General features: G+C 58.6%; 1 protein-coding gene across 1 annotated transcript; it reads right to left on the reverse strand.

The window, feature by feature from the left end:
• Positions 1 to 713: 713 nt before the first annotated feature.
• LOC119095399 (polycomb protein suz12) lies at positions 714 to 20,826 on the reverse strand. The gene is made up of 15 exons (XM_037218247.1): positions 20,664 to 20,826; positions 19,204 to 19,250; positions 18,820 to 18,915; positions 18,092 to 18,176; positions 11,348 to 11,439; positions 10,367 to 10,455; positions 9,251 to 9,336; positions 8,462 to 8,700; positions 7,928 to 8,117; positions 6,969 to 7,195; positions 5,635 to 5,823; positions 4,731 to 4,841; positions 3,879 to 4,000; positions 3,034 to 3,186; positions 714 to 1,468 (listed from the first exon to the last, which is right to left on the reverse strand). Exons 1-15 carry the CDS (start codon positions 20,761 to 20,763, stop codon positions 1,381 to 1,383), a joined length of 1,914 nt encoding a protein of 637 aa, XP_037074142.1. The 5' UTR covers positions 20,764 to 20,826; the 3' UTR covers positions 714 to 1,380.
• Positions 20,827 to 21,874: the final 1,048 nt, after the last annotated feature.

Genomic DNA, 21,874 nt, shown 5'->3' on the forward strand with positions numbered 1-21,874 from the left:
CAGGTCACCGAGGTCGAGGCTTCAAGGTCGCCAAGGCCAGCGCCCAAGGCACGGGCGCAGACCAAGTCCCATTCGCGTCGTGTTGGCAGTTTGACTACGCTCGGAGCGTCCTACGGTACACAGACCGCCTAGTTACACGGATTCCGGTAGAACTCGCCGCCGCGGCATGACGGCTCGGTGGAACGCGGTCGTTGACAGCCGACAGCCGCGGCGCACTACAGAACACACGGGCGCAAAATTGCCGCCCGGGCACCCACATTTGATTAATGTCCTTGTGTGACTATGGCGAACGCTTAGTGATGCCCGTTGATGCGTAAGCACCGGGAGAGGAGGCCCGGACTCCCAGTGAATCAATGAAAGGCGGCGGCGGCGACGGCGGACGCCCTGGGATATGTTATGCCTGGCGTGATGCCGCCGTCGCGGCTGAGGGAAGAGGTATATGGGCAGGACAGTGACGTCCTTTTGACAATGACTGCACGTGATCGGGTCAGTTCACACGCAGGGGTGCACGACACTGCGCAAACACGTGGTCACGTGACGGGGGCAAAGGTCAACCGCCAGGCCTCGCGGGCCACACAACACATCAACTGGCGGGGGAGGGGCGAGGGCGTCTCCAGTATCCCGCACGCGCCCATACGAGGACGCTACAACCACCAGACACCCGCTACGTCACACACCAGACACACGTGGCCCGCCGGCCACAGCGCGGGGGGGGGGGGCGGGCGGCGCCTCCTGCCAGCCACCGGACCCCGGCGACTCTGACGACCCTCCCACTGGCAGCCAGAGCCCGCGGGGTCCTGAGCCGAGCGCGTGTCTCGGCCAGGCGTCACACAAGACCGGGCGCCGTCGAACGGTCGGTCGGCCAGGCCTGGGGTCGGATCACCCAGCCGCGCGTTGGGCGGGGCGGCCCCGGAGCCGGTCTGATCCGGTTCGAACCGGTATTGACAGCCCGCGTCCGCTCGGTGCGCTGACCTCGGCCTTCTCCACCGTGTATTTCTCTTCACGTTGTGGAGCCGGCGTCGCGCGACAGCCCACCTCATCGCACCTTACCTTATTCAAGCCGAACCGACACCCCTTCCAGACTTCACCTGACGCGTACGGCCCTCTCAGTCCCACTCACTACAGCTGACCGCTATTCATTCTGATCGCAATTCATCACCGCTATCCCAGCCATACCCTCGGCGGCGCCCGCCGCCCAGCCTCCTCTCCACATGCCTGCGGCACTCTCCGGCCGCGCTGCCATTCCGGCGAGCGGCGGCGACGGCGGCGGCGGTGGGCCGCGCCGGTCGTCTAGTGGGGCCGAGCCACGTGGAGCGTGCGCCGCCCGCTGCCGGGGCGGGGGCGGCGGTGGCAACGGGCCGCGCCGGCGTCAGCCGCAGGTCAGGTGGTGGCCCCCAGCAGATTGTTGACGAGCGTGGAGGTCAACAGGCCGTCGCGCTCCACCAGCTCCTGGAACTGCTGGATCGCCCTGCCGAGAGCAGACGGGCGGGATCTGGTCAGAGGTCAGGTCAGAGGTCAGGTCAGAGGTCAGATAAGATCAGAGGTCAGGACGCAGGGGGCCGGATCAGGCCGGGTCGCGGCAGTGGAGCGCCTGCCCGGCATAGTGTCGGCGCCGCGGTCGGGTTTACCCCGCTGTAAAGCTGACGAACTCAAACCATTACGTTACGCGTGCCCTTAAAAAAAAAAATATTTCGACCGAATCTTTTCAATGGATGTATTTCTGAGATCAGATCCAGCTAAACAGTGCTTGTGTGAGCCCTGACCACTACCATCCGATCGCGTAATTCCAGTTCAACCGCAGAGCTTGGTGTCCAGTTTAACGCCCCGCAACGCTCGGCACGGTCCGTCCTGCCCTCTGACGTCACCTGACCTTGAGCGCGGCTGCTGCCATCGGCCGCAGGCCGCATCCGTCAAGGACAAATAGCGAGCGCCTAAAGCGACTCAAACTCGCCCGCCACGGGTGGCTGGATCGGAAGGTAGGCGCTCTCACCAACTGAGCCAGTGGGACGGACAAAGCCTTACACGTTATCGTACCGCACTGCATGAAGCCAGGCAACTGAGAAGGTCACCTAAGTGGTCACAGCCGCTGCCTGCATTCGAACTCGCGGGGGAGAGGCGCAGTTATGCTGCTCTAGCGACTGCGTCGCACGAGATCACGAATCGACATTCGGACTTGCACCGAGGAGAGACTGCCGTAGGAAAAAACACCGCACGACCCAAGACCACGCGTTCCGACAAACCCCGCCATGGTCACACGACTCACAGAAACCAACTTTAGCGGTTAATCAGAACGAATATGTCGTGCGATGAAGATTAAAAGGCATGCCACTGGATTCGAAAAAAAGGCCCAGACCTAAATATCCCTGTCCCCTCCAATACCAATTCATTTGGCTCGGACTAATTTAACAAGGCTCTCATCTTCTCACTTCGCAATTTATTTTGCCGCACCATATGGACTAGGTCTTCTTCAACTGGATAATGCCGCGGCTGGAATTTGTCCACCCATTTCCCCCAGACCCCGTTCCGGCGATTGTAACAATATACAAAGCCGGGTCCACACTGCACAGGACAAAGTCGAGTGGAAACAAAAGTATGGACCCGCTTGATGACCATGAAGACGGGACATTGGCATAAGGGCACTAAACAAAGTAAAAAAAACTGTTCGCTGTCGAATACGTCTCCCAATACATGCTCTCTACATCCGTTGCCTGCAGTTAAAACTGCCCCATGCACTGCCGTGCCCCAGGCACTTCGGAAAGAGCAGGAATGCCTCCGGCACTGCTGCAGGTTCGAGCATGTACAACCTCGTTTTGGCTTCCTCGCGTTACAGTTCGATCCAGATGGTTAGATGTCTTACGACAAATCCCTTGTGAATCATTGGCAGGCCAAATCAGTCACTGGGAGCTTAACTGCCACCCTTCCTGCCTTCACCAAAGCACCCTGCGATCACCAATCGCTGTGTGACGTAATGTTTCGGCGACCACCCGGCCTCGAACCCGGGACCTCCGTCAGGGAGACGCCCCTTCTCCTCACCGGTGTATGTGCCCGGGCGAGATGACGCCGAAGTCGTACAACGAGGAGAGGTGCAGCACGAAGTTGCGGTAGAGGTTGCGGTTGACGATGGTGGCGCCGTGCTGTTCGATGAAGAGGCTAAGCGCGGCGGGCATCTGGAGGTCGCCCACGAAACTGCCGGCGCGGCGGAGACGGCGGTGAGGACGAGTCCCGGGGCGGCACCAGCGGGGGCGGGGCGGGGGAGCAACGCTTCCCGGTCAATACCCAATTAACTGATTTCAGTATGATACTTTGGCATTTCAATGGAAAGGAGCTAAAATGCTCAAGCTCCTCACTCCCCGTCCCCCCCCCCCCCCCCCCCCATACACAACATCAGCTGGTGGTGGCATCCACGGATATGCATTCACAGTACATATGTGGGAATGATATCAATGTCAGCCCCAGGTGCATTGGTATCTATAAAAACTGATACAACGCCCCGGCGACCGGCCGTGGCTGTTCTCGGAGTGCACAAGGACAGACAGTTTGGGATCATAAAGCATTGATGTCGGTTTTCAAGGGTTCAGTGAACAACCAAGTGCCTATGTCTAGAGGTGAGGGCCTTTTCATCTCGCCAACCACCAAAAATCACACAATTTTTGTCAGAACCGTAACAATTGCTGAACAAGTCTCATTACATCCCCCCCCCCCCCCCACCCCACACTGAATCCAAAACGCTCTGGCCAGGACAGAGTCTTGACCAGAGCCAGACCCTACGCCAAGTAAACTATCCGATTCCCAGCAGAAACCCAGTCTCTACCCCACAAGAGCGACCAACACCGCGCTAACACGCCACCCCCTCCCGCGACGGCGGCCGAGCCACTGACTTGTACTTCATCACGTGCAGGTTCCACATGACCATGAGCGCCTTCTCGCCCTCGTTGACGTCGCTGAACTCGTAGATCATGCGCCGCGTCTTGGTCCGCAGCCACGTGTGATCGTGCTCGCCCTGTCGGCGAATCACAGAGCGCCACGTGTCACGCGGTGACGTCACAGAATCACAGAGCGGTCGCCCGATTTCGAAATGTTGCCGTGGTTACGTGGAAAGTGACATCGAAGAAGCTGTTCTATGCAAAGTGTGGTGTTTTTCCTTTCAATACATACTGTACGCCAAACCATTCTGTCGCGCAAGATTTCCACGAATTATAATTTTGCGAGTCAGCTGACCAATGCGTTCTTGCAGATCTAACAGACGAAAGCACCAGCAATCATGATTGCTGCATATAACATACATAGCACTCACGAAGATCGCTCTTTCCTGTAAAATCTCCGAAAAAAACAGAAAGATCTCCCAGTTCAGATATTTTTGATACAGTTTCAACTTTAGAAACATACCTCGACGTACCACGAAGTATCTTGAAGTCCTAAGAGCCATGTTTACGTTTCCGGAGGTTCCCTCCGTTCCATGGAGACACCCATCAATGGCCAGCGATCTCTTCAGCTCCTGGGGAGCGCGCAGATCCCCAGAGTCTGCTTCCAAGGCCAGAAGGCACCGCTAGATCCCCCGGGCTCTGGGGTACGCCTTACTACCCACGGAGGTCCCATTACCTCTCTGGAGGGCCCATCAGACCCCAGAGACCCTCTCACGGGAGGAGTCCACCCCGGAGGCACCAGTAGACCCCGGGGCTCCCTCTGCGGGGAGGAGGCCGGCCGAGGCGTCGCCGGTGGCGCCCCCTCACCTCCGAGTCGTAGGCCAGCTCGGCCGGCGGGATGGCCAGGTTGGTGGCCGTCCGGTGATACATCCGGTTGTGGCCGGTCACGAACGGCCGCATCCGCTCCTCCGTCTCACTCTGAGGACCGGTCACGACAGGTCAGGTCAGGTCACGACAGGTCGGGTCAGGTCACGGCAGGTCAGGTCACGACAGGACAGGTCATGTCACGGCAGGTCAGGTCAGGTCACGACAGGCCATCACAGAGCGCATCTGGAGGCTGCAAACCGGGCCACGTTTAAACAATGAGGCCAGCAATAACACCCTCCGTCTCATCCCACAGGTTATGACAGCACAGATAAGTCCAGGTCAGATCAAGTCAGGTCCAGTTAGGGCGGCGCAAACCAAGTCGGGTTAGCCACGGCAAGGCCGGACCAGCAGAGGACGACAAACATCCACACCACTCTCCACATCAATCTGAGGTCACCTAGAGGGCCAGGACGAGCCTCAGCACATCCGATCAGTGTGGGTCAGACCACGTCAGAATACGGTCAAGGTCAACATGACCACGTGAAAGGTAACCGCGGCGCTCCGTCTTGCTACGACGTTCCAGCACATCGCAGGTTAAGTCACGGCGGCGTGGCTTAACAAGTGGCTTGACAAGTAGGCCATCACTGAGTTTGTACACAACACCGACCGTTCCCACGGCAGCCGGTTTTGGTCGCAGCTCCAAGGACCACCGGGCGCGTCTCTCAGTGTCCTCATGCTACTCCTGCTGCGCGAACGTTCCACCACCTCCTCCTACTCCAATAATTCTCCGCAGTCAGCCAGCCCCCTTCTAACATGCTCGTCCTGTTATCCCCCCCTTCGCCCCCCCCCCCCCCCACACACACATACCCCTGCTTTCCTCCGCCCTGCCCCCTCGCCCGCTCACCTGCTGGAACTCGGCCAGGCTGGGCTTCTGACGGCGCGGCCGGCACACCAGCACGCTGGTGGAGGGCGTGCGGCGGCCGGGCCCCGAGCGGCCCGTCGGCGGCCGCGCCAGGTCCAGCGGGTTGCCCGCGTACGAGCTGTCGTACGACTCGTTCAGCGACACGTCGATGCGCGCGCCGCGTGCGAACGGCTGCAGCGGGAGGCATGGGTCAGAGCTGGGGTGGGAGGCAGGGGTCAGAGCTGGGGTGGGGGGCACGGGTCAGAGCCGAGGTGGGAGGCAGGGGTCAGAGCTGGGGTGGAAGGCAAGGGGCACAGCTGGGGTGGGAGGCAAGGGTCAGAGCCGGGGTGGCGGGGGGGGGGGGGGGGGCACGGGCCAGCGCTGGGATGGGAGGCAAGGGTCAGAGCTACGGTGGAAGGCACGGGTCAGAGCTGGGGTGGGGGGTACGGGTCAGAGCCGAGGTGGGAGGCACGGGTCAGAGCTAGGGTGGGGGGCACGGGTCAGAGCTGGGGTGGGAGGCACGGGTCAGAGCTGGGGTGGGGGGTACGGGCCAGAGCTGAGGTGGGAGGCATGGGTCAGAGCCGAGGCAGGAGGCACGGGTCAGAGCTAGGGTGGGAGGTGCGGGTCAGAGCTGGGATGGGAGGCACGGATTAGTTGTTGCAGAGGGCTGGAGCCAGCGACGGCGGCGACAAAGGGGGGGGGGGGGGAGGGGGGCAAGGGGATGGGATTCCAGCATAGGTGATTTTCTGGGCTGTTTGTTGACGTGCTTATTAACGCCACTAGAGTCGCGGCTTCAAGCGTTTGCAAGCCGAGGCCTGAGGTGCAATACCCCCCCCCCCCGCACAGGTTAGCGAGAGCGTCCTAGGGGGGGGGGCTATATCGGCGCAAGACAACTGGGTGGACAGGCGGAAGGTGGACGACCGTGAAGGGCTCACACCGGTTAGTGGACGGCGAACGCCCGCTGCAAGCCACGACCAACATTCCCAAGTTGCTGGTCACACATGACCAGCCCTTCAAAATGCACAGGTTACGGCCGGCGCTTTCCTGCCATCCGGCTATGCTCCCACACACATCCACAAACGACACAGACACCCTTCTACGCTAGCTTGGGCCATCTTCATCTCCATCATCTTCGTGATCCCCATACCAATAGCCCCCTGTCGGCAGTCCAGTGACTGCTTCCACCCCACAAGCCCATGCCGCTGCCGCCGCCGCCGCCAGGTGGCCCCGTACCGCGTAGCAGGTGAAGCGGACATGGCACAGCCAGCGCCAGGTGGCCCCCTACCGTGTAGCAGGTGAAGCGGGTATAACACAGCCGCCGCCGGATAGCCCCCTACCGTGTAGCAGAAGGTGAAGCGCGCGTGACACAGCTGCAGGTGCTTCAGCAGCGGGTACAGCTTGTGGCAGTTGAGCGAGCACCAGGGGCAGAGCAGGTCCTGGCGCGCCTCCGTCTGCTGGCGCGACGCCGGCCCGTAGATGAACTGGTAGAGGATGAGCGGCGGGGGCGGCGGCGAGGCCGGCTCCACGCCCGTCGGCTTCTCCTTGTCCACCGACCAGCTCTCGCCTGTCGGCCGGGCGGCGGCGTGACGACCGGCGCCACGGGGCTGGTGCGGCTGTCCGCGATTTCGTTCACAGTGCTCATGGGGTCCGATCACGTCCGCACCGAAGGTGGGAGTAGATGAGAAGCGGTGCAGAGGCTTGAGACCGGTGGCGACCCCGCGCCAAATGGTCTGCCGCCGTCCCCGGTTACGAGTACGACCGATGGCGGAGGCGCAACACAAAGCAACGGTGGATGATAGACACTCTGAAGAAGCAGAGACAACGAAAGAAGAACTGAGAAAGTTGGGGTGTGGGGGAAAGGGGGCGGAACACCTAGGAACGGTGGATAATAGACGTTCTGAAGACGCAGAGACGACAACAGACTAACTGAAAGAGTTGGGCGGCGGAAAACCCAGGACGAGTAGAGGACAGGCATACTGAAGAAGCAGAGACCGTCTCGAGACACGACGTCGGACCTAGCGGCTATGTAGACTCCGCAGCCTCCGCGTTAAAGGGACGCGTCTAGATCCGATGAAGGGTACGACGCAGCAAACATTACGTCACAGAGATGAGTCGAGGGAAGCATGTTCAAGTTGCAATTCAATATTCGCTCCTTGTGAAGCAACTGTAGCATCCGGCCTCTCGTGTCTCGTTCATCTCCAGCATGATCCTGCACTCCCGAGTTTTTCTGGCTTTGATTGACAGCGACGCGACGTCACGGCAACACAATCATGCGATCACCTGCTCCTTCACTCACGGCTATTGGCGCTGCTGCTCGACTCTTCCTTTTTGCTCCGCCCCCTCTTGGTGCCGGCCGCCATCTGATTGGTGTCTCGCGGCTGCAGTGGGCGGGGCCTCTCGACGGTCGGCTGCGGCATCTGATTGGTCCAGGCCAACCGCAGCTTCAGCGTGGGAGCTGACTGGAATGAGTCGAGTGGTACGGGAGCCTGCAACAGGCAGGAAGGTGTCACGTTACGTGGTGCAGGAGCCTGCAACAGGCAGGGAAGCGTCACGTCACGTGGCGCGAAAACCTGCAACAGGCGGAGAGGCGTCACGCCACGTGGTGCGGGAGCCTGTAACACACAGGGAAGTGGCACGTCACGTGATACGGGATTGACACTTCTCTGCATCGCCACCGCAAACCCTCCCAACTTCCGCAGGCCCCACCTCAAAACGGCTCTCACGCAACCCTCCCCAGCGCAAAACACCCGGCACCCTCCCATCCGCATCTCCCACCCCCTCTCCTGTCTCCTGGACGAGCTCCACCCCGTCCGCACCCTCCCCAGCGGACCTTGCCGTCGTCGAAGCTCTCCCAGGAGGTCTTGCGCGGGCTGCCGGCGCCGGCGCGCGTCTCGCGGGCCGGCGGCTCCTCGGCCGTCAGCAGCACGTCGTACTCGCCGTCCGAGAGCAGGCAGCGGCCGGCGCGATCCGTCACCGCCAGCTCGGCGCGCAGCTGCTCCGACGACGACGCCGCCGCCGCGGACGCGGACGACGAGGCGCGCCCCACCTTGCGCCGCTTCGGGTTCGGCTCTGTCGGGCGGGGAGGGGTCAGCGAAGCGGCGGCGATTTGCTGGGAGCTGTACATCGTCGTGTGGTCTCTGTGCGGAACGTCGGTGGCTCACGTGGGCTGAGGCGGGTGTGATGACGCACACCGGTGATGATGATGATTGGGGTTTTAGGGCGCGTCGACTTCTACGGTCATTTTGCGCCCATAACAGCTAAGTGTTTACCGTGGTGTGTAAATGGCTGTGAATCCTACGTTTCTCAAAAATGAAAACAGCTGTCCGGTGCCAAGCATGCGAGAATCATCACCAATAAGGTCTGAAAAGGTAAGACCTGACGCATCTCGTCCGAAGTAAAGTGCCCGCTCTTCTCTGAACTGTGGGCGAGAGTGAATAACGTGCCGAACCGTAAGTGGCGCATCACAGCGAGGACATTTAGGGCGTTCTTCACCGCACAAAAGGTAGCTATGTGTTGCGTGCGTGTGGCCAATTCGTAATCTGCTCAGGGTTACTTCTTCGCGTCTCAATTTACGTGAACTTGAAGACCATGGACCCAGTTGTGGCTGGGGCTCACTCACCCTCGTTCTCCCGGTTGCCGGGCAAGGGAAACACGCGCACCGCCAGCACGAACGTCTTTGGGCCGCTGCCGTTCTGCGTGGAGAAGCTGCAACAGCGGCGGCCGACGTCACAAGTCAGACCTCATGCAGCAATCGATAGATGGCACCACCCACAGGTCCAGCGTATTTTCGCAAGGACAACGCGATGTTGAACAATCGGCATGTGAAAAGTAGACAACACCACATCGAAGCAAAGCAACTCTTGAACATGTGAGGCCTGGCCATGATGGGGATTTACTTCATTCACGGCACGTGCCCGATATTCGCATGGGTTGGATGGATATCCATGACGTCATCCCAAAGGAACGAGGAGCACATCGTCAGGCCTTTTTCCGGAGCGCTGGAAGTTTCGGTGTTTACATTGGCGCTCAGCGGTCGTGGTGCGACCAGTCAGGCCCTAAAAATAAATGACATCGTATGGACACTGCCACCCGAGTGATACAAGCTGAGATAATTTTGCTGCAGCATAATCGTCCAACACTACCAGGAATTTTGAACTGCTTCGTGACTTTGATCCAACCCGCTTACACTCCAAATGACAACCCTGACACTGACACTTTACCTGACACACCTGGCACCGATACCCCACGTCACACTTCGCCGCCCGACTCTGTCCGCTGACAGCAGCGCCACCCAGCGGCCACCTGACCCGACCCGTCCCACCACTTCCCAGCGTGCCCGAATGACCGCAACCCTGGTCACCGGACCCGCCAGTGGATCACGTGGTCCTACTGGCCGTCCGTCAGCCGCGGTGACCGGGGTCAGCGGTGACCGGGGTGAGCGGTGACCGGGGTCAGCGGTGACCGGGATCAGCAGTGACAGGGGTCAGCGGCGACCGGGGTCAGCGGGGTCAGCTGCGACTGGGGTCAGCGGTGACCGGGGTCCACGGTGACCGGGGTCAGCGGTGACTGGGGTCAGCGATGACCGGGGTCAGCGGTGACCGGGGTCCACGGTGACCGGGGTCAGCGGCGACTGGGGTCAGCGATGACCGGGGTCAGCGGCGACCGGGGTCAGCGGCGACAGGGGTCAGCGGCGACCGAGGTCAGCGGTGACCGGGGTCAACAGTGACGAGCGTACCTCTCGGCTGGTATGCAGGAGGTGGGCACAGTGGGCGGCGCCGACGCCTCGCTGGGGTTCACCACCACCTCGTTGGTGCCGAACGACGTCTGAAACCGGGGTCACTGGGTCACCAGAGGTCACACCACGGGCCACGAGACATCGCAACGTCCGAAACGGAGACACATGGTGATCAGACATCAGACATCGGACATCAGACATCACGACGAGCCGGTGTCAATCTACAAGTGCTTAGAACCGGGACATGAGGCCATCAGAGGTCACCAGTGGTGGGTGCTGAACGCTGAATCCCGGTCATGCAACCACCGGCGTTCACGACAACCTACGGCTGAGTGGTGCTGGAAAAAGGCGGATGAAAGGCGACCAGTTGCACCCACAGCGTGCAACTCAATGCCATAGTGATGATGATAGCGTACCGTTAGATAATCAACGTATCGCCATACATATGTCTGGGGTCAATACTGCAAGGGTCACAACGGTAGAGGACACCGGTAAGTCAGGCTCAAGGCTGAGGCGAACAGGGCGGGCACTCCTTCACACCCGCGTGAGTGTTGGCGCCAACACGTGCTCCCCCAATGTCGCAATGAACTGCTGGGGAGCACTCCAGCAGTGTCCCTGTGATCAGTCGCGCCGCAAGTATGACCCGGCTAGAACGAGGCGTGACAGAGAGCAGGCGAACAGGTCCGGCCCTCCCGCGTCCAGCGAAGATGTCAGAGCACAGCAGGCGCTGTGCTATAATCAGCTCCCCGGGGAGGCCGGTCAGGCCAGTGAAGGCCGGATATCAACGGACAGCACTAGCGCCAACTTTCGTAGACATGCACCACCACCTTTTGCAACGCGCTAGTCTTCCCTTCGGCAGAGAGCAGTTCATCCAGCCCACGAGCGACTTCCAAAGCAGGTCGCGAGGTCAAAGCCCGCACGCTGTCGTTTCACGGCCCAAACCGTACAAAGCGCACACCCCGCCAGCAGCCGTCTACTGACCGTGACGACCGGCGCGGCGCCCTCCTTGCGCCGCTTGTGGCACAGCTTCTTCAGCGTCGTCTCCACGCGCACGGAGGCGGGCGGCGAGTCATCTGCGGCAGCCGGGAGGCAGGGTCAGGGTCAGGGTCAGGGTCAGGGTCAGGGTCAGGGTCAGGGTCAGGGGCAGGGTCAGGGTCAGAGTCAGAGTCAGGGTCAGTCAGAGTCAGGGTCATGATCAGAGTCAGGGTCAGAGTCAGAGTCAGAGTAAGGGTCAGGGTCAAGGTCAGAGTCAGGGTCAGAGTCAGGGTCAGGGTCAGGGTCAGGGTCAGGGTCAGGGCCAGAGTCAGCCGCGGAGAACACTCAGGCGAGCCCCGCTTCCCCCCCTCTCCCCCCCCCCAGGTGGGACAGGTGACAATGCGCGGGTCACGCGCGGCCACCAGCAGAGGGCGTTGTCGTCATTTCACGGCGCACCCAGCTGCTGAGACTATACTAGACCTGAGACTAGACCGTGGGGAATCGAATCCCGTTTCTTTGGTTCCCCAGTCGCGCAGTTAACCACTACGTGATCGGCGCCATCCGAGGTGGGACCTGCACGAAACCAGCTGGGAGAGGAGGGGGACCACGGTGCGGGACACCACGTCCACCCTCTCTGAACTGTATCCGTAGGCCCAACGGTAAAGTGCAGGGCCATTGGAGCGTTGGGGAAGGGGAGGGGGAGAGGAGGCACGTCCGGTCGCAAAAAAAAAACATGGCGAATTCAGCCCACCGTCATTATGCACTGCACCAAATCGTTTGACCCGGGCCCGCGGCAGGGTACGCGGCCGGCGAGCTCCTACCCATGCGTGAACCAAACGCTTTTGCACTAACTGCGGGCAGGCTCCAGGTTGTATGAAAGTGTTTTGCTAATGACCCTGGCAGCTGCACTTTGCTAATGACAAATACTCAGCAGACACCGAAGCTTTTGTCTAGGTTTGCGCCGCATAACACTATCACCTCTGTGCTGAGCACCTGTTGCCCGCCTGCATAATGGAAGCCGACCATCAAACATCCGACAAGGCTTCCATAGTTCACGTCTAGGCTAATGCATGGACGCTCGGTTCTAGGGAACGGCGATAACCGTGCTGGTTCCAGCAGAAAAAAAGGTGAGCTAGACGACAGCTTTATCAGCAACTGTGACAGTGGAATCGCTTCATAACTTCAGTGAATGGTCTTGATAACAGTTCAGTGGTCGTGCAGTGCCGTTTGCCCAGCTAGGACAACTCCAGAGCCATCCACTGAACATACGTATATCCCCACCGAAGGTTGTTGTTACCGCACCGTCCATTTTTTCGTGGCATCCTCCGTCAGGCAGCAGCTCCAGGTCTCTGCGCCACAAAGGGACCCTTGGCCCAGCCAAAGCACCGTAGGCACGGTAACTGAAGTCGAACTGGTAGTAACCGAAACCGTGGCAATCAAAACCGTAGTGACAGAAGGCGTCACAACCAAAACCAACGCCGTGGTAGCCGAAAGTAAAACCGTAGTGTCCCAAACACGACCGCACCGCGGCTGTCCAGAGCCTCCCCTCCCCCGATCGTGTGAAGCATCACTCGACGGGGCGATGATGGTTTGGTCTTTGGGGTGCGCCGACCGCGCTGGTCCTGTGGCACCCATCCTCGTCGACTAAACACAGCACCCGGCCATCCTTCACTTCACGCGCCACCGGCGAACACCGTCTGCGACGACCTTGCTACTTGGTTACAAACTCGCCGGCGCAAATAGCAGCCGCCGCTATAGACCGAGGCAGCTTGTGCCGTGTGATCGAACGCGCGCACAAACACCATCCCGCGTCTAATGCAGGTAACGGCCCACCGTTCCGAAAGAATGCATGATTGAATGAGACTGCGGCGCCGCCTCCATGAGCGCGCCGCCGTGTTTACACGGCTACTTGAACGCCATTACACGGCTGTATGAGCGCCATAACGCGGCTGAGCTGAATGCTACATGACTACCGGCGCCGACCCATCGCCGGCCGGGCGCCGGACAATGAGACGCACCGGTGAGCGGACGGCGCAGTTTGCCGATATCGGCGCTCACCGGCCGTCAATGCGGCGCCGCTGCAGCGGCTGGTTCGCGGCTCGGTCACCAGACGCGGCGGCCGCAGGTTGTGGGTGGCGCGGCTCGGGGGCGCTGCGAGGGCGCAAACCGGCCGCCCCGCCGTCGCCGGGCAGGTGCCGTGTCGTCCCGGCCGGGGACGACGGCGAAGGTGAGGAGGGGGAAAGGAGGGCCAGCTCGGTATGCCGGAGGAGACGCGTGCCTGCCGCGCCGCTGACCCGGCTTAGGGCCCTGACCCCGGAACTCTGACCTGACCCGTCTCAGGGCCCTGACCTCCTGAGCTCTGACCTGACCCGTCTCAGGGCCCACCCCTGAACCGTCCTGACCCGTCTCAGGGCCCTGAGTCTTGACCTGGCCCGTGTCGGTGCCCTGACCTCTGACCTGACGCATTCCAGGGTACTGACCCTTGACCTAACCCGCTGCTCACGGCCGCGTGACGCGAAGCCGAATTCGGATATCAGAGTGGAACTGCTAGCCGCCATGGAGCCCTTGTATCTGTGACAACCTGAAGCTGCATCTGTGTACCCCCATCCGTGGCTGCTGCAAGTTACACAGCTTTCCGGGAGCTTAGTGAAAACCCAACCGACGAGCATCGGCTAGCAGTGCTGCGACAACGGAATCTGCGTAGAGCCTCTCACAAGTCAGGGAAGAGAACGGCCGTGACACCCAGTTCTGCAGCTGGTGTTCCGAATAGCCAATTATCTGCCAAATGTCACCAGCGCGCAGACCCTTTTTAGAACCTTTTTGAAGATCGTCAAGAGTGCACACCTTTAGGCAATGATCCTACATCCAGCAAAGTGCTGCCCATCGACCAGAATAGTGTGATAGTAAGACCTCGCCTCCGCCTTGCCTCCCCAAACTGACTGCCCAACTCCACATCGTCGGAGCCCAAACCACACGCATCGCCCCACAACCCACGGACCAATCCCACGGGCTCGCCGGTGTGATGAAGGTGCAGATCGCGTGCCCGGGCGCCAGCTGGCCGCCGCCGCCGCCGCCGCCGCCGGGCCGTGCAGCCTCCCTCCTGGGACGGCTGACCGGCCGCTGGCCGCGGTGGCCGCGCGACCGCCGCGACGCGCTCCTCCTCGCCGCCACCGCGCTCACCGCCGCTGTCAAGCTGTCGGCCGTCGTAGGGCTGTCGCTCGCTTGCTGGGGCCAGGCGGCACGCTACGCCGCCGAGCCGGTGGCCATGGAGATCTCTGACGAACCGAGCGCATTCCCGGGGCTGACGCTGTGCCCGCGCCGGTCGCACGCCGCCGTATACAACGCCAGTCTGGCGCTGCTGCGGCGCGGGGACATCACCGACGCCGAATTCCTGCGCCGCACGCGGCCCGACCCGTCGCGCCTGCTCCGGTCGTGCGCGCGCTGCAGTGTGAACGCCAGCCACGTGACCGGCGTGCATCTCGAGCCGATGCTCTGGGTCGACGACGAGACGCTGCTGCCACAGTGCGTGGACCTGGAGCCGCGGCCGCCGCCGCCCTGGCCACGCTACCAGCCGTTCTCTGTGCAGCTTCGGCTGGCCGTGGCGGCGGCGCCGGGCGCCGGCTGGACGTACCAGCTGTACGCCCGGCCGCCCGGCGAGCGTGCCACGCTCCACCACAGCGTCTACAGCCTGGGCGAGCCCGCCAGCGCCAGCGTGCTGCTCACGCCGGGACACGTCGTCTCGTTGCACGTGACGGCGCGCAGCGTGCTCCGCGTCAGCCGGCGCGCGGAGCGCTGCAGCGACGAGCCGCGCGCCACCTGGCAGCGGCGCTTCCGGCACTGCGTGCAGGCGGCGCTGGCGACGGCCGCCGGCTGCCGTGCCGCCTGGATGGACGCGCCGCTGGCGCTGCCCGCCTGCGCGCTCGGCTCGCAGGCGGCGCTGCGCGCGGCGGCCGGCCGGCAGCGCTGGCGACGCCGGCTGGCGGCGCGTTGCCAGGACACGCCGCCCTGCCTCTGGCGCCAGTACCGGGTGGCGGCGCCGCCACTGGACGTGCCAATGGCGGCGCCTGACCGTATCCAGGTGGACATCACGGCCGACTCGCTGGCCGAGTCGCGGCGGGAGCGGCTTGCCGTCAGCGTCGGCGATCTCGCCTCGGCGATCGGCGGCCTCGTCGGCCTCTTCGTCGGCGTGTCCGTGTTCTCGGCGCTCGACGCCGCGCTCGCCGTCGCCCGACGCGGACTGACGTCACCGTAACGTCACACGGCGGCGGCGGCGGCGGCGACGGCGCTACCGCTCTCACGCTGCACGGGCGTGCTCCCGACGTCCCGCGGGACGACAGCCGGCGCCGGACGGAGCGTTCGATCTAGTGACGTCGCTCCGACGTCTGCGTGACGTCAGCGGACCGCCTTCGTCGGGGCGCGCACGGAACGTACGTCACAGCGCTGACGTCACGATGACGACACCGTAGGCGGCGGAACAAGCGGGGGCAGCCAGGAAGCCGCCGCCGGATGTCTCGCCCACGTGTGTTGGGAGCCAGCACCGGCGAGAGCCTTCACCGCTGGCCAGGATCAGCCGCTCTGGCGCCCAAAGAAACGGATGCCTCAAAAGCGAGAGCAAAGCGCGCCACACGCATCGGTGAAATACACAAAACACAATGTACCGCTTTGTGGCCGCGAAGCGCTGATCGTATCCAAGAATCGCTTAAGCTTACGTGCGGGAAAAATGTCTAGTTTGAACTGGGCCGTCTCTTGCAGGAAAGCAACCGTTTCGTGGGCCTTTTGGTGCAGCAACGTCATGACTACAGAGGACATTTTTAGTTCCAAAGACCAGAGTTTTCAAGATACGGCGGGCGAGTGGAATTTCTCATCGTGCAACCGGTTGTGTATATTATTGCGTACACTCAAGTGGCCCTGCGCAATAAGCGAAAGTGTACCTATTTTACAACCCAGACATCAGCTGAAGGAAAGCCACAGTGCTTTGAAAGGCTACGCCATATGGGCGGTGACAGCGTCCCTATCGTGAACATCTGTCCACCTGTTTGCACACACCTGCCGCATGCCCTTACAGGCGGTTCCAGGCGTGGGAGGTGCTGTAGAAAACCAACCTTATTCGGTGAAAGATTAAATAAACGGATTACAACGTGTCGATGCAGGGTTGCCTGGAAAGCGGGGTAACAGGATGAAGCGCCGACCCCCATTCCGATTTTCCTATCGTTTGTTATTGCGCTGACGGCCACTGGTGCATGCGGTCACTGACGGGCTCCCCTGCTCGTCTGTTAACGGACAAACGGCCCGGAGCACATCAGCGCCGTCAATAGGTACCTCAGGGCCGCCGAAATAGCTTCGGCTCCATCACAAGATGCCCGTTTCTGGACGCGATCCTCTCAGCGGCTCGTACTGGACGTTATGTGGTTGTCGTTGGGGCTTAACGACGCACTCAGCTGCTGAGGCTACATGGCGTCGCCTGCCTTTCATCCTGGCAGGAAGGGCGGGCACCGCGGGGAATCGAACCTCGTACCTCTGGTTTGTACTGGACGTAATGAAACGGACAAATGCAGCGCGAGAACCTGCGGAGCCAAAGGTGATAAGCACGTGTTTTGCGGTACTCCGAGCCCGCTCTGGGCATTTCATTTTTCCTTGCTGCTGCAATAGCAAGGTGTGACGTAGTACAAGCCAGCCGCGTCACGACGTTCTCAGGAAGCGATCTGCACAGCTGAGCACAAATCACCTTCCAAGGACCCCACATCATCTGCAGCTTCCGCGAATGCGAAGGCGGTTTAGTTACACTTCAACAGCCCTTACGGATTTTTTAGCGTGGCTCTGTTTCATTGCGGCTTTTAGAGCTGCTTTTTAGCCAACTTCGCTGTATTCCGCCGTGTTTGGGGCACCAATACGCAACAATAAATAATGCCACCGTCCAGCTTCTGCGATTCACAGTGGTGGAAGCGTTTGCTGCCAGCACAGGTCTTACGTCATCCCTCTCCACTCATTCCACCCCACAAGATACGTTCATACTTCGTCAGATTCGCTGCCAGCCGCTGACAGCAACGAGAGGCGACCATTCAGATCCGGCCATGGCGATTCTTGCATCTGCTCGCCATCCAAGCCACCGCTTTGCGACGGTTCGAAGCGACCGTGTGAGATGAATTTTTAAGCCATGCTTTGCACAGCACGTCCCACATTAGTGCTCATCAGTGACGGTTCCTACGGTGTGCACGGATGGCAACGACGGTTTTTGGTGGATTCACGTACTTTGCAAGATCTCAATTTCCACAGTCTTTAACATCTTAATTATGGTTGAAACTCGTCTCAAACAGCCCTTAGTAACTCCCCCGCTGCTTTTAGTCCTTAAGCAGGATGTTTCAAAACATAGCTTATGGGGGCGGCTGGGCGAACGTCACCGCCGGGGCGGGCGAACGTCACCGCCAGGCGCGGGCGAACGTCACCGCCGGGGCGCGGACGAACGTCACCGCCGGGCGCAGGTCGAACGTCACCGCACGGGCGCGCGGGCCGAACGTCACCACCGGGGCGCGGGCGGGGCCGGACCGTCAGCCGCCGGGGCGCGGGCCCCGGGGGAAAAGCGTCACCGCCGGGCGCGGTACGAACGTCACCGCCGGGGGCGCGGACCGACGCTAACCGCCGGGCGCGGGCGAACGTCACCGCGGGCGCGGGCGAACGTTACAGCCGGGCAGGCGAACGTCACGCCGTGCGCAGGTGAACGCATTCACCGCCGGCGCGGGCGAGCGGGCGTACCTTTGCTAACGTAGAAGCCGATGTGTGAGATGGTCAGATACTGTCCTGGCGTGCAGTGGGCCAGGTCGTGCTGTTTCTTCTCCATCTGCGGACGGCGGACGGCACGCGTGACCTCGGGTCAGTCGGGACGGTGGCCGCAGCCGTCGGAGCGCTCTCACGTGACAAAAACGACGCCGGTCGGGCCGGCAGAACGGAGCCGCGCGCCAGTTACGCGCAGGACCCTTCCCTCGTGATGGCGCGACGTGGAGCGAATGATGATGATTTCGGCTCTCAGACGCAATGAACCTAGTCTTTTGATACCCATTATGCCTACTATGAATGCCAGACAAAAGCAATAACCATCCACCATGAGAAAGAGCTTACAGCATCCATCTGAGTCAGAAATATTTACTCTGTGAGGACACATATTGCATGATGCATGTCAGCAGGTACACGAAGAACCACTGATGTTTTAATAACAACATTATGAAGTTTATCCTTTATTTCTATTTTCATGACAATGATGACTTAAGTTTTAGGGGACACCACTTCAGCAGTTATTCTGCACCCATTTCATTTTTTATTTTTGACTTTCAAAATGCTGATTAATGCCACCCAACCATCACTCAATCATCGCTCAGTTTGCTGCTTTATCACAAATCATGTCAGTGAGTTAGTAAAAGTTATGTACACCACAGCACAGGGACTTGAATGATATAAATGTCTGTGTGGGTTGCAGCCCATCTTACCATGGATAAAAGTGTGTCCACATGGGTCAGCTTGGACTTCAACTTTTTCCTGGATGCTCTTTTCATGTAGATCAGGTTTCTGTGCAGAAAAAGTGGCTGAAACAGGTAACCCCATTAGGACACATGCATAATATGGACTATCCTAAGTCATTCAAAACATTGGTAACATAGTGAAGTCCTTTACTGCAAGTACAGGTGAGATATTGGGGATGGATTGGAGACCCTAAAGGTCAAGATTTGTTGGCAGTTTGCTGATAGCCTAATGGCTACTTTTCAGTCAGCATAAGCTACCAAAAGAAATGCACCAAAAGAAAGCATTAGTCACGTACACACTAATATTCCTATCCCAAATTATACACAAGAGTCGCAGGATCATTTACTTACCGAAACAAGGGTTCGAGCCCGTAGATACCTGTATATTTGGGTTGGCTCTGAAAGAAACAGATAATTGTCACACAATGCTTGAAACTGTTATGTGCTGTGGAATTAGGACACAATGCTGTTCAGGCCTATTTGTACTCCAGGCCATATTCCAGCTGGCTGCAGCATATTCATACCCCAGTCTCATTTCAAAATAAAACTGCTTTACTGCATGTCTGTACTGTGGTGCCCACCATCTCTATTGATCTGAAATGTTGGCATTTTTTAGGCTGAGTGTTTGATCAGCCAGCTGAGCATGAGCAAGTCCCCCACTGCTGTAGCAAGAAAAAGGGGTAAGGATGGGAATAGGGTTAGGGGTAAGGTATGAGCATAGGGGTAGGGTAGAAGTCTGGGTATGGGTCGGCACAAGGATAGGAGTATAGAGAGGGGTAGGAGTAGCAGTAAGAGTAGGAGCAGGAGTAGGAGAAGGAGTAGGAGTAGAAGAAGGAGCAGGAGTAGGAGTAGGAGCAGGAGTAGGAGTAGGAGCAGGAGTAGGAGTAGGAATAGGAGTGGGGGGTAGAAGTAGGGGTAGGCTAAGCTAGGTTATGTCATGTTATGTTATGCTAAATGCCATGTTAAATCCCACTGAAACTGTCAGCCTTATTAGGACAAAAATGTTATTTGCTATTAGTGCTCAGGACAAAATTGGATGCTGTCACTGGCATCATACATGATATGGCTGTGGTGGCTCTCAATTGGTGGATGTGTAGTATGCTGCCAATATTGCTTTGCTTTGATTGTTATGCAATAATTTGAGACAGGATGGTATGGTTTGGTATGCAACCATTATGGGTGTGGTATGCTGAGGCAGGAGTGCACAGATTATCTTAAAAAACAATACTAACTTGTTCCTGATAATTTGTGAGTAAGTTTTTGCTACAATCATTACCACAATATTACAATAGCCAGGCCTAATGTCCACAGATCACATATGTGACAATAATATCACATTTGCTTGACATGAGGATGTGCCTAAGACACTGGTCCATTTGGTTACAAATCATGCCAGCCAGTTAAACCAAAGTAGTATGTGGAAAGTAGTGACAGCACACTGTAGCAGCCTTCAGTAAATCAATGCTATTTTCAAAATTCATGCTTGTAGAGTTAACTGATTTCATAGATATCTGCCAATTTTACTTCACATTCACCACCCATGAGCAAAATTCCATCGCCATCTGTGGAGCCTCATCAATCATGATGTGCTATACCAAACAATCTCTATCACATGCTTGACTGATTCTAATCAACAAAAGGACATCACTCCAGTCATAACCCTTTATTGTATCTTGTTCATGTTTTACATTGTCAGATCGCACAATGCTACCTTGAATAACCTTATTCCCTCGCCATTGCATTGTACCCGCAGCATTAGAACGGACCCCCATAACAAAGGCATGCGCCACTAACGTCAAAAAAACACTTACTTTCAAATGCCTGGAGGAACATCTCGTGATCCTGCTTCAACTGATCTGTGGAAATTGTCCTTCCATTTTCTTCTTCACGATCGCGCTTTTTGGGGGCCATTTTCTGAACAGATACGCGATACAACAAGAGTGCACCAACGCACCCCCGCCGACGCCCACCACTTCCGCCCGCGAGAACCGGACGTAGAGTCCCGCGCTTATGGATGCTTGAGTGCTGCCGCAAGCACGCTGTTATTGAGCCACTCCCCTGCTGCCAGATTTGTAGCGCGCTTTAGTTCCGCTGCCAAATTGAGAAAAAACCGTCGTTCTGCCGATAAGTCATAGTGCATCCATGAACCGCAGGTGTGCTTAGCCCACTATTGGCACGCATCATAGCGACAAATTCATAGAGAATCCGTGAAAGTCCGTCTGGTCTAAAGTCCATACACTTTTGGAACTTATATGACTTTTGAGCAGGATAATGCTCGAGTCAGGTTGAACTGTGTACTGCTGCTTCTGAGCTCTGCTCTGGCCCACCCAGATGCGCGGATTTTGGTTGTAACGACTGTGAATTGGGGTATTTAACTCTGCCTTACCAGACAAGGCGATTTGACACCTGATCTTAGCTTTTCAACTCGGAGTGATTTCTCATCCGACTCCTGCTGTCTATAAGCAATAAAACCGACTATAATGCGGATTTACAAATGTCTAGATGTGGAGCTGCCACGACGCCACTTAATATTATACACAGGAGTGCAGTTTCCTATTCACTGGGGGATGGTGAGGCGTCAGCCCCCTGACCAGGAATGAGACGATACAGATCTGCACCGCTTCACTGCTGCTTTCCGTCCGCGATGCGCCACGAGCATGACAAGGGGCTGCGTGACGTGCATTTGATAAATACCAATAATTCATTGTCAGAGCTTTCATCCGGAGACGAATCAAACACCATCAACTGCCAATGCAAATTTGGTTGATAAATGGCAGGGTCCTACCAAAAACCTTTATCGCTTTGCATTAAGAACTGCATCAATTCCTCTTCCAAAAAAGTTCGACTTTCAAACCCGACAGGTCCCAACAACCTGAGACATTTCCACATGTGTGCTTGGCCGTCACCTATAACTTAAGAGTTAAAGGCCTTTCCAGCTTATATCAAGAAGATAACGCCGCCCTTCACGCATAAACCTAACATTTTTTCTCAGTAACAGCCTGTAATCTTCCGACTCATCACA

Source organism: Pollicipes pollicipes, unplaced genomic scaffold (assembly GCF_011947565.3).
Source record: "Pollicipes pollicipes isolate AB1234 unplaced genomic scaffold, Ppol_2.1 Scaffold_4219;HRSCAF=4965_pilon_pilon_pilon, whole genome shotgun sequence".
In the NCBI taxonomy this organism is placed as follows: domain Eukaryota; kingdom Metazoa; phylum Arthropoda; class Thecostraca; order Pollicipedomorpha; family Pollicipedidae; genus Pollicipes; species Pollicipes pollicipes.

Excerpts from the sequence above, each read along its gene's own strand:
- LOC119095399 (XM_037218247.1), bottom strand. The coding sequence starts at position 20,763 with ATGGCCCCCAAAAAGCGCGATCGTGAAGAAGAAAATGGAAGGACAATT. Across the intron at positions 11,440-18,091 it reads CGGCTTCTACGTTAGCAAAG|ATGACTCGCCGCCCGCCTCC; the intron begins GTACGCCCGCTC and ends CGGCTGCCGCAG. Across the intron at positions 3,187-3,878 it reads CTGCACGTGATGAAGTACAA|TTTCGTGGGCGACCTCCAGA; the intron begins GTCAGTGGCTCG and ends CCGCGCCGGCAG.